Source organism: Saccopteryx leptura, chromosome 5 (assembly GCF_036850995.1).
Source record: "Saccopteryx leptura isolate mSacLep1 chromosome 5, mSacLep1_pri_phased_curated, whole genome shotgun sequence".
Taxonomy (NCBI): domain Eukaryota; kingdom Metazoa; phylum Chordata; class Mammalia; order Chiroptera; family Emballonuridae; genus Saccopteryx; species Saccopteryx leptura.
The window spans coordinates 39241895-39253991 of NC_089507.1; the positions used below are offsets into that span (position 1 = coordinate 39241895).

The 12097-nt window shown below is 38.7% G+C and overlaps 1 protein-coding gene across 4 annotated transcripts in view; it reads right to left on the bottom strand.

Annotated features, from left to right (window-relative positions):
• NMU (neuromedin U) overlaps positions 1-12097 on the bottom strand; it is a 172330-nt gene that overhangs the window by 18485 nt on the left and 141748 nt on the right. For all 4 annotated transcript variants that reach the window (XM_066385775.1, XM_066385774.1, XM_066385776.1 and 1 more), the window contains one exon: positions 2395-2442. In XM_066385775.1, coding sequence (XP_066241872.1) covers positions 2395-2442 — 48 coding nt within the window. The remainder of the gene's footprint in view (positions 1-2394; positions 2443-12097) is intronic.

Genomic DNA, 12097 nt, shown 5'->3' on the forward strand with positions numbered 1-12097 from the left:
ATCATTGGAGACATTTATTAATAATATTAAGTGGCTCATACTATGTAGTACTTCAATAAATTACTAAACACTTTCACATTCTGTCCTTAAAACACAGTTCTGGGGTATATAGAACATGAATAGTTATTCTCATGCATAAAAGAAGCAAGATTCTAAGAGACTGTCACTTGCCCAAAACCACACATGGCCAGTATTTGGTAGAGTGTGGCCTGGGAACGAGGTCTTCTGGCCCTTAGGTATTCCTGTGTCACACTGGCATTGACTGTTACACCTGTAATTGGGAGTTGGATGAGAGAGATAGAGTGTGGACACTGATACATCCTTTCTCACTTTTTCTCTTCAGAGATGGGGACACAGGTCACCCCATAATAATCTGGAAATAAATCCCTGAAATTTCCTTTTATAACCCATCTAGCAATGCTGCAAAATAAAACAACAAAACTATCTAGTGATGTCATTTGTCAAAGAATTATGTCTTAATTTGAAGATGACTAAATTCAGACTATGATTGTCTCCTTAGAAAACATATTCTAAGCTGGATGAGGCTTGGCAACAAGGTTGAACTTGGACAGAAAAAGTTTCAAAACAAATGACATTTTCTCCTGCAACTCTTTATATACAGAGATTATTTAATGAGCTACAACTAATTTTTTAAGGATTTATTTTATACCTAATTTTTAATATTTCATTGTTTAATTTTTGGACCTTAAAGATCTTTTATTTCTATTTGGTAAAAATTTCTTGAAGCACTATTCAGATAATCACATTAAAAATAAAATAATCAATTAATGATTTTTTAAAATGGTATCAGGTAATGTAAAAGATTCATAATAAATTTACCAACCTCTTCTCAAAATGTACACAGTATCCAAATCCAATAAAAGCTTAGTTTATCTTGATGGTCTTCAGATAAGTGCTTTAAAATTTGTCCGTTTAGTACTACATAAATACAAGTGATTTGGAGGGGGTGCCTAAATTTTAAATACAATGCAAAAGCTTGTATGCTGCATCCATCATATGTTGTATATCCATCAACACTCTTAAAGTACTCTGAATTTTTCATAAACAGGTCACCTGTTACAATTCTGGTCTTGCTTTACCATCTACAGGGGTCCCCAAACTTTTTACACAGGGGGCCAGTTCACTGTCCCTCAGACCGTTGGAGGGCCGCCACATACAGTGCTCCTCTCACTGACCACCAAAGAAAGAGGTGCCCCTTCCGGAAGTGCGGCGGGGCCGGATAAATGGCCTCAGGGAGCCGCATGTGGTCCGCGGGTCCGGTAGTAGTTTGGGGACGCCTGATCTAATGCCTCTAACTTCCTGCAAGTGATTCTGGGCAGACCGAGGAATGGCTTGAGGCAGAAGAAATACAGCATTATGCAATGCTGTCTGTCTCCACACCGGCCAGGATGACATTCTGGAAGGACTGCGAAGGACATGGAACCTTGGCCAGAGTATGTAAGGGGTATGCCCAAGGCACACAGCTGATTGCTCTGACAAGGGCAAGCTAGACCTCTGCTGAGCCCTCTTCCCCATCCAGAAGGCTAGTGATACTGATAAAAAAAAAACTTCAAGACACTAAGACTAACTCTACTCTCCCTAACTCAGAGATAGAGCTGCAGGCAGAAGCAGTAGCGTCCAGTAAAGCTGGTGTAAGGAGGACACACGTATACCCCACTTCTCATGTTTCCACGTACAGGAGCTAGACTAACACTCTTCTCTCCCCACCCCTCTTAACTCTTTCCTATGGGAAGAGGAGGGAGTTATCAGAGAGATGACTGACAGGAGAAAATTGGGCATGCTCCACTCAGCCCTTTCCTCTTAGAAAGCCAGCTCTCTGGTCAGCTCTTCTTGTCAGGTCTCTGCCCTGTGACAGAAAACCTGATTCTGGCAGGAGGCCCCAAGTCACATCTAACCCAGTTTAATTCTAGGGATAGTTTTAGCAAACACACTTGACGGTTCTAAGGCCACATTCACAAATTGACTTTTCAGTTACAATGATACTTAATCTCTGTAAGTCAGATTCTATAAGTTTCTCCCTCTATGGCTTTCATACTCAATGTAGGGACAGGATATTAGCCCACAAATACAGCAGCAGACATATTATTTTTAACCTAACACAGAATTTGATTTTGAAATTAGCATTTTAATTTCCAAAACATGTGTATATTATCTGCAAATCTAATTTACTTAAAGTTCTAGCATTTTACAACATAAGCTCATAGCTCTGAATATTTCCTGCAGATGATGTAATAATTTCCAATATGTTGACATGTTTTAATAAGACCATAAAGTAATGACAAGGGATAGTATAGGAAAAAATAAAGGGAAAAGGAAGTATTCAGCACTACACAAATGTCTACATCATTACAAAATACCTCTAACAGGAATTACCTGACGCTGAGGACCAATGGACAGGAACGATGAACAAGCAGCATCTATCTGTAGAAAACAAAAATGCCAGTTTCATTTTGGAAGTAGACAGAAAATAGCAGAAAATGGAAAGCAGATTTGACAAAGTCAAGTTACCTACGTAACAGTAATCCAAGTTTCGTAACAGTTTAGGACTCTTGGATTTGGGACAGAGGAGCCTCTTAAATTTTCTAAATTAAGGCCCTGGCCGGTTGGCTCAGCGGTAGAGCATCGGCCTGGCGTGCGGAAGTCCCGGGTTCCATTCCCGGCCAGGGCACACAGGAGAAGCGCCCATCTGATTCTCCACCCCTCCCCCTCTCCTTCCTCTCTGTCTCTCTCTTCCCCTCCCACAGCCGAGGCTCCATTGGAGCAAAGATGGCCCGGGCGCTGGGGATGGCTCCTTGGCCTCTGCCTCAGGTGCTAGAATGGCTCTGGATGCAACAGAGCGTCGCCCCAGAGGGGCAGAACATCGCCCCCTGGTGAGCATGCTGGGTGGATCCCGGTCGGGCACATGCGGGAGTCTGTCTGACTGCCTCCCCGTTTCCAGCTTTGGAAAAATGAAAATAAATAAATAAATTTTTTTTTCTAAATTAGCCCTGGAATTGGGATTTCCCCCCAACTCACCCCCATACACAGTGGGTATATGTTCCCAGAACAGTTCGTAAGGGATCACCAGAGAAGCATAAAGATGATTCAAACATTGGGGGGGGACTTCCTGTGTTCTTCAGCCTCAGAAATGTGAGCGGTGACTAAAAAATGGACTCGGAATTAAGGAGCACCCCGTTATCATGTGCTCCTTTATTGCACATAAATCTAACCACACCATCTAAATTAAATAATAATGGCCTAAGTGTTAAATTGGCATGACAAATAAAATACAGTAAAAACTCTTACACAACAAAGGCAATCTACTAGTTTGCTACCAAGGAGCCAGCATTAGAAAAGGGATCCGTTTTACAACGTTTATTAAATTACAGTTGCAACTAGCTGTTCTCAACTTTTATCCTAAAGAGAAAACTTGAAAGATTTTAAACTGCAATATAAAAGATTTATATTAATCATTTTAAAAACTGTGTTGAGAAGCACTAAGCTGGATGTCTGAAGTTGTTTATGGCGTTTATTTCTTTGGTGGCCTTTTAAAATGGAACTAGAAAAAAATGGTACTGATTTTTGTCTGTCTGGGATCATTAGGTCAAGTCCCATTTAGGGCACATCTCAGGGACTCTTCTAGTCTCAGAATTCTTTGCTGAGCAGTTTCATTTCATGTCCATGCTCTCACCAAACTGATGGGGGATTATCATCCTCTTCAGTCATAATTTCTCCATTTCTTTATTGCTTCCCAGTTGACCATGTACTAAAATATAGGATTCTTTAATATAGAGAATAACAAAGGTGTTTAATATCAAAAGGCATAAGCTTATGCCGCTCTCCTGTTTATGCTCAAAGAACTGGTCATTTTCTCCATTTATCGCAGACATTTGGGAATTGTTTCATTCCACTTGTCCCTTGTGCCGACCCGCCTGCTCCCTCTCCATGCCATGCAAACCCAGAATCAGGACTACAATCACACACACACGCACACACACACACACACACACACACACACACACACACACACACACGGTGCTAACCCTCTCGAGGGCAGGGGTTCTGCCATATCTTAGTTGCCAGAATAAGTGTTCAATGAAGTAGCTTGCCCAAGGTCACCGCCAGCCAGTGGCACAGCTGGTAATATAAAAGCAGGCGCGTCTGCTATGGACCAGCAGATGCTACACCGAATCCCAGGCTCTACCCACAGGATGCAGTGTCTCCATGTGAAGCCCTTGCAGAGACTATATCACTCCATGCTCCCACTGCACAACTTATAAAATCCCCAGATAAGAGAAGTGATATCTGTGAAGGGTTGGTTGAAGGAAATGAGCCCATCCATTTCTTTCGAAGCTAGAACTGAAGCCTCATCATCATAAGAACACTGCATGTTTGGAGCATATTATCTTGGCTGGCGGCTAGATTGTTTTCCCTGGGTTCAATGTTCTGTCCTCAGTGCTTATTGAGGGATGAGTCAAGAAAACATTCCGTGAATCCCATAAACGTGTTTGCAATAGAGAAGTTTTAAGTGCACATTTTTACCTTGCCTCTTTCACTGTCCTGTTGATAAGGTGAAGCTCCCACTGAGAGCTGTCCTTTAAAATCAAGTACTGTACTTGCTGAAACTTGACATTCCTTGAGATATATCCTTAGCATTTGTTTTATTTTTTATTTTAATAACAATTGAATAGTGCTTACTTTGTGCCAGCCGCTGTTCTAAATGTTTTACTGATACTGGCACATTTGACTTGATCCTCATAACATACCTATATAAAGAAGTTACCTCTAACCCTGGCCGGTTGGCTCAGCGGTAGAGTGTCAGCCAGGTGTGTGGACGTCCCAGGTTTGATTCCTGGCATGGGCACACAGGAGAAGCGCCCATCTGCTTCTTCATTCTTCCCCCTCTACTTTCTCTCTCTCTCTTCCCTCCCACAGTCAAAGCTCCATTGGAGCAAAATTTGTCCGGGGCGCTGAGGACCGCTCCATGGCCTCTGCCTCAGGTGCTAGAATGACTCCCGTTGCAGTGGAGCAACGCCTCAGATGGGCTGACCATCGCCCCCTGATGAGCATGCCGGGTGGATCCCGATTGGGCGCATGCGGGAGTCTGTCCCCCGTTTCTCACTTCATAAAAATACACACACAAAAAAAGTTATCTCCACCATTCCCAGTTAATTTATGAGGAAACTGAAGCACAGAGTAATTACTTAATTTGCCCAGGGTTATACAGTTAATAAGTATCTTTTTTCTTTCTTTCTTTTTTTTTTTTTTTTTTTTTACTTACAATATTCTCTTTGCAAACAAACATGCTTTCTTTCTTACTGGGTTCTAGGAGGTTCAGAGGCAGAATTTTTACCCAGTTCTAGCCGTTCTGTAAGATACTTTCACCTGTAAATATGCATTTTGTTTTCCTTGTAGTTCTGATATCACATTATATCTTTCATTTTCTTTGTTCCTCGATGAATAGATATAGAAATAAAAATAAGAATGGAGCCAATAACTAAGCTCTAGATAAAACAATTATGTACACAATTCCTAGATGAGAAGACAAGTACTTTGTAACATTAAATCATGGGAAACAAATGATTTCTGTATTTGATTAAAATTGTAAAATAAGTTCAAATTAAATTTTGAAACAAAAAAAAAGAATAAGTGTTCAATAAATATTATTTAACTACATTTAATTGAACTTGTGAAGAAAAATATAAGAGAAGTCAGTTGAGAGGGGAAAGCCAAAAAAGATAGTCTTTTAAGCTTTGAATTGGGATCAAATGTGTAATAAATATATCACCTCCAAATGATGTTTTGATTTAGCAAGGTAGGAGAAAGCGGTTCCTCCTGAAATCTTTGTGGCGCTTACATATCTGAAGACGTTACAAGCTGAGGGCGGAAGCTGTCCACCCACAGACCAGGCTGCTCATGTCTGGGAGGTGGCTCGTGTCCAAGAGCAGAGAACTCTTGAACCACAAGATTAACTAATCGGTGCATCAACATTGCTCAAATAAAAATATCAGAGTTAGAAAAAACACCAATTAATTAAATTTGGAGAAAATTGCAAAGCTTTTCAGTCTTTGTTCTCGTTTCTTTTAAAAGGCACAGCAACATTGCTCACCCACTTTCCATTTGGACAAGCATTTTTAATTTTACTCAGATTCTGGCCCTAATGGTTTTAAGTGCCACTAATTGCTTTTCAGAACTCTGTAGAGTCCATTGATGAATCTGTTTGACAACATATTAAGATGTAACTGGCATTTTTGTTTTTCACAGATAGATGCTGCTTGTTCATCTTTCCTGTCCATTACTTCACTGTATATGGGTTGAAAATATATTTCTGGTATTCTTAGCATCTTAACTTCTTGAAATATCTTTTTCTCTGAAAGAATTTTTAGGGCTTTTACATCTCTGAGTTTTACCCAGCATTATCATCTCAAATATTTTTTCAAAAATTTCCCACAGAAATATAAGTGATTTCAAGCTAAAATAAATATTTCTGTATTATTCATTAGCTGTCGTCTAAATTAGCCTTCATCTTGTTTATATTTTTCTAGTGTGTGTTTTGCTATACCAAAGTAACAATCCTTATAATAGACTTCGTGAATTTCTATGTTATTAAAGACTATTTAGTACTTGGCATTCGATATCTATTTTGTCTTTTCCCTCCTATACATTGCTGGGGATGGCTAGGTACAAAGGGTAGTCTCCTCAGTTCACAGCTCACTATCATCATTGGACTCTCTTCATTTATTTCTTCTTTGTGTATTTCCATTTCCTACTCCTATTCTAACCTCCAATAAGCAACTTTTTCAACGCAGTTGATGTGGATTTTCCATTTGCTCCATTAGGTTCTATACAATCTTACTGTTGTTTGTTACACATATGTGGTATTTTCTTATTTTTTTTCCATTAACACTATACTTAGAGATGTATCCATGTTACTGGGTACTTCTAGTGTGCTGTTTCTAACTGCTGTGGAATACAATGTGCACTCACCACATGATGGACAGCGCGGGGCCCTCCAATCCTTCCATTGCCGCCTTGCATCTTTCCTCCACTTAATGGATGAAGAGGAGAATCTCTTTGGGCTATGCACTCAGGAGAGGAAATGTTAGACCCTGGGGCTATCTAGGTTGCTTTCAGGATGGCTCCTGACTCAACACTCACATCCCCAATGAGTGATGCTTTGTACATCCCATATTCTTGTAACACTTGTCATCATCTAAGTTTCAGTTTTTTACCCAACTAATGAGCGAAAAGTGACACTTCGCTATTTTCTTCATTTTCATTTCATTTTTACTAATAAACTTGAGTATCACTTTAGATGCTTATTGGCCTTTAAGGTTTTGTCCTTATTTATTTATTTTTTTAAGATTTCATCTTCAATTGTTCTATCCTTTGATTAATTTTACTTTGGAGTCCCATTTTTAATTGACTTGATAGCATTTCTTAGGTTATTCTAAAAATTAATCCTTTATCAGTTTTAGACATGTTAATATATCCTTTAAAAGGCTCTTACCTTTTTCTATAGAATCTTTTGTTTAAAAAAAAATACGATTAATGTAATTTACTTTTATTTATATTTTTTTGTATTTTTTCAAAGTGAGAGGTAGGGGGGCGGCAGACAGACTCCCGCATCCACCCAACCGGGATACACCCAGCATGCCCACCAGGGGCCGATTCTCTGCCCATCTGGGGCATCGCTCTGTTGCAACCAGAGCCATTCTAGCACCTGAGGCAGAAGCCATAGAGCCATCCTCAGTGCCCGGGCCAACTTTGCTCCCATGGAGCCTTGGCTGTGGGAGGGGAAGAGAGAGACAGAGAGGAAGGAGAGGGGGAAAGGAGAGAAGCAGATGGGCGCTTCTCCTGTGTGACCTGGCCGGGAATCAAACCAGGGACTTCCACATGCCTTGCCAACACTGAGCCAACCAGCCAGGGCCGTTAATGTAATTTAATTTATCATTTTTTGGCCCTATGGTTTATATTAGAAGTTTCATTTAAGAAGTCTTTCCCACCTGACTAGGCAGTGGCGCAGTGGATACAGCGTCAGACTGGGATGCAAAGGAGCCAGGTTCGAGACCCTGAGTCTGCCAGCTTGAGCGCGGGCTCATCTGGTTTGAACAAAAGCTCACCAGCTTGGACCCAAGGTCGCTGGCTTGAGCAAGGGGTTACTAGGTCTGCTGAAGGCCCGCGGTCAAGGCATATTTGAGAAGGCAATCAATGAACAACTAACGTGTCAAAATGAAAAACTGATGATTGATGCTTCTCATCTCTCTCGTTCCTGTCTGTCTGTCCCTATCTATCCCTCTCGCTGACTCTCTCTCTGTCCCTGTAAAAAAAAAAAAAAAGACTAGAAGTCTTTCCCTACTCTAAGCTCACAAAGATATTTTCCTAATAGAAGATAGTTTCTATTAATCTAATAATTTTATACTTCATATTTATATATTTAATCCTTTGTTTAGGGTGTTAATTTTTACTTTCCTCCATATAGCAAGATAGATTCTCAACTCTCATTGACCAAACAATCTGCTCTTTTCCCCACTGAATTTTATTTTATTTTATTTATTTATTTTAAGTGAGAGGAGGGAGGATAGAGAGACGGACTCCTGCATGCACTCTGACCAGGATCCATCTGGGAACACCCGTCTGGGGCCGATCCTCTGCCCATCTGGGACTATGCTTGCAACTAAGCTATTTTTAGCACCTGAAGCTGAGGCTCAGTGGAGCCATCCTAAGTGCCTGGGGCCAATGTGTTGGAACCAACCCAGCCAGGGCTGCATGAGGGGAAGAGAGAAAGAGAAGGGAATGGGAGGGGGTAAGAAACAGATGGTCACCTCTCTTGTGTGCCCTGACTGGGAATCGAACGTGGGACTTCCACACACCAGGTTGACGCTCTACCACTGAGCCAATTGCCCAGGGCCCCCACTGAATTTTAGTCCTACTTTTACTGTAAGTTAAGTTTGTGTGTAAATGATTTTCTGTCCCAGGTTGGGTTCCCCCAGAAACAGGACTTGAGATAAGGATGCGAATATAAGAAGATTATGGGGAAGATGACCGAAGAAGCACTAACAGAAGAGTAGAGAGAAGTAAAACAGGGAAGAGAATGATCATTTTTCTTATTTTTACTAAACATGGTATTTCATGTGGATGATTCTCCTGTAGATATTAAGTTCTTTTTTAAAAGTTTTTAAGTTAAATTTATCAGAGTGACATTGCTTAACAAAATTATATAGCTTTCAGTTGTACACTTCTCAGAGAATAATAATAAAGGGAATATTATCCCTTATTGGATAATAAAAGGAATGTTATCAAGTAAATTACCACTGTGGGTAACTGGGGTCAATATGTCTGGGAAACTCTGGGAGCCAATGTAGAACTCGGAGTTATCCCAACTGAGCTGAGATACTGAGCCACCAACTTCCTTGGGTCACCAGTTGAGGACTGCTCTCAGTGGGGTGAATTTACTCCCAGACATTTCTGGTCTTCTCTGAGCACAGGCCAGGCAGACAGAGTCACAGGGGCATGCGATTAGAATCAGCAACGGAATGGTGAATGACAAAGGGATATTAGAGTGTCTACCAAATTCTCCAAGCTCTAGTCCCTGCTCCACTGGTTTATTTACCTGATCTGGTGCCATTACCTTATTATTACAATTTTATAGTACTTCTTGATATCTGGTAGGGCAAGTTCTCATTCTTCACTCTTTATATTTAAAATCTCCTTAGCTATTTTGTAAATCTATACTTTTCCAGATCAACTGTAGGTTAGATTTATGAAGTTTCTGAAAAAAATTAAATGAAATTATAATTGGAATTACATTGATTTTTTAATGAAATTTACATTGATTAATTTGGAGATAACATATTTTTATAACATTAATTGTTCCATCAAAGAGCAAAGAATGTCTTTTACATCATCTTCAATTTTCTTTATTAAAAAAATTTTTTTAATAGTATTATGGATAAAGGTATTATGTACTCTTGGTTGGGTTAATTCCTAAATACTTAACAGTTTTTGTTACCATTATGAATAATCTAATATTTTTAACTTTATTTTCATGTTGAAAAGAAATGTTAATTGATTCTTATATATTGGTATTATATTCAAAAATCTTCTCAATGCTTACCTTAGCTCTAATACTGTTAAGACCAAGAAATTTCTTAATGTAATTCATCATGAGTCTAAAGGAGAAAAGACATATTGCTTACCTTGATACTGATGCAGATAAACTATCTGATGAAATTCAAAGCTGATTTATGATTAATAAAACTCTTAGCAAGATACTTCAAAAAAGAATTTCCTTGGCCCTGGCCAGTTGGTTCAGCAGTACAGCATCGGCCCGGCATGTGAAAGTCCCGGGTTCGATTCCTGGTCAGGGCACACAGGAGAGGCACCCATCTGCTTCTCCACCCTTTCCCCTCTCTTTTCTCTCTATCTCTCTCTTCCCCTCCTGCAGCCAAGGCTCCATGAAAGCAAAGATGGCCCAGGTGCTGAGAATGGTTCCATGGCCACCGTCTCAGGCACTAGAACGGCTCCAGTTGCAGCAGAGCAATGCCCCAGATGGGCAGAGCATCAAGCCCTGGTGGGCATGCTGGGTGGATCCCGGTCGAGCGCATGCCGGAGTCTGTCTGTCTGCTACCCCCGTCTTCTCAATTTGGATAAATAAATAAATAAATAAATAAATAAATAAGAATTTCCTTAATTGGATAAGGGCTACATAGCAAAATTCTAGAGCAAATTTATACTTTATGGAGAAGCATTAGAAACATTTACTGTGTAACAGTACTGGAGGCTGGAGGTTTTGGAGAAAAAGGAAAAGAGAAATTGTTTCCTCAGTTCTTCTTGTGTTACTAATGAACCTTTTTGGCATCAGTTAGTTTTCTATGAATTTATCCATTTCATCTAACTTTTCAAAATTACTACCATATATCTGTTCATAGTGCTTTCTTCTTGGTGACAACTTTATTGAGATATAATTCATATACCATACAATTCATCCATTTAAAGTGTACAATTCAATGAGTTTTTTTATGTGTGTGTGCTCTTTACAGAATTGTGCAACCACTGTCAGTCAATTATCCATAATACTATTAAAAAATATTTTTAAATCTCCTTTTTCTTTTGGTGATGCACTCTTTTTCAGTCTATATCTTGTTTATCTTTATTTTCCCTCTTACCTTTAAAATCAGTACTGCCAGAGCTTACTAGCATCTTGAAAGAACAAATATTTGGTTTTGTTTATACTGTTAATTTGTTCTCTTCCTTTGAATATTTATTCTGCTCTTATTATATTATCTACTTTATTCCTGTTTCTTTGAATCATTCCTAGTGTTTCTTTTTACCCACAGTTTTTTAGTTGACTGCTCAGCTTGTTTTTAAAGTTTCTTCCTAAAATTTTCTAACTACTGTTTTAGTTGTTGCCTATAAATTTTGACTTATAACATTTTTATGTCATTCAATTTAAGTTTCTATTTTAGCCCAGGGTTATTTACCAAAATGATATTTATTTTCCAAATAGATGGAATATTCAAGTTATACTTTTGTTATTAATTTCTAATTTTATTGCATTATGATTAGAAAATATTTAAAATGGACTTTTTCTAATTTATGGAAACACATGGTCTAGTGTTTGTCAATGTTCCAATTATATTCAAAAAGAATGTGTATACTATTTAGTGCAGGCTTTTTAAAATGTATATAATAGCTCAAATTTATTAATTGTATGATTAGGTATTTGATAAATCTATTTATGTGTTATCTGTTTTAACTATCAGTTTTGAGAAAGATGTATTATAGTCTCTAACTACAATTGTTCATTTACCTACATATTGTTCCCTGAAGTTCCATCAATTGTTAAATAAATTTTGAGGTTGTTTGATTAATATATATTAATGATGACTGTATATTTGTTATTGTTCTTTTACTAGCGTATGTTGTTTACTGGTTTGTTCATTTGAATTCTAATTTATCAGATTAAGATTGCTATTCTAATTTTCTTGCCATTCATATTTGTTGGTGCATAATTTTTCACCCTTTTTGCTTAGCTTTTTTTTAAGCATTTCTTTTTTCATTTTTCCATTGACTTGAGAGAAAGAAAAAGAGAGAA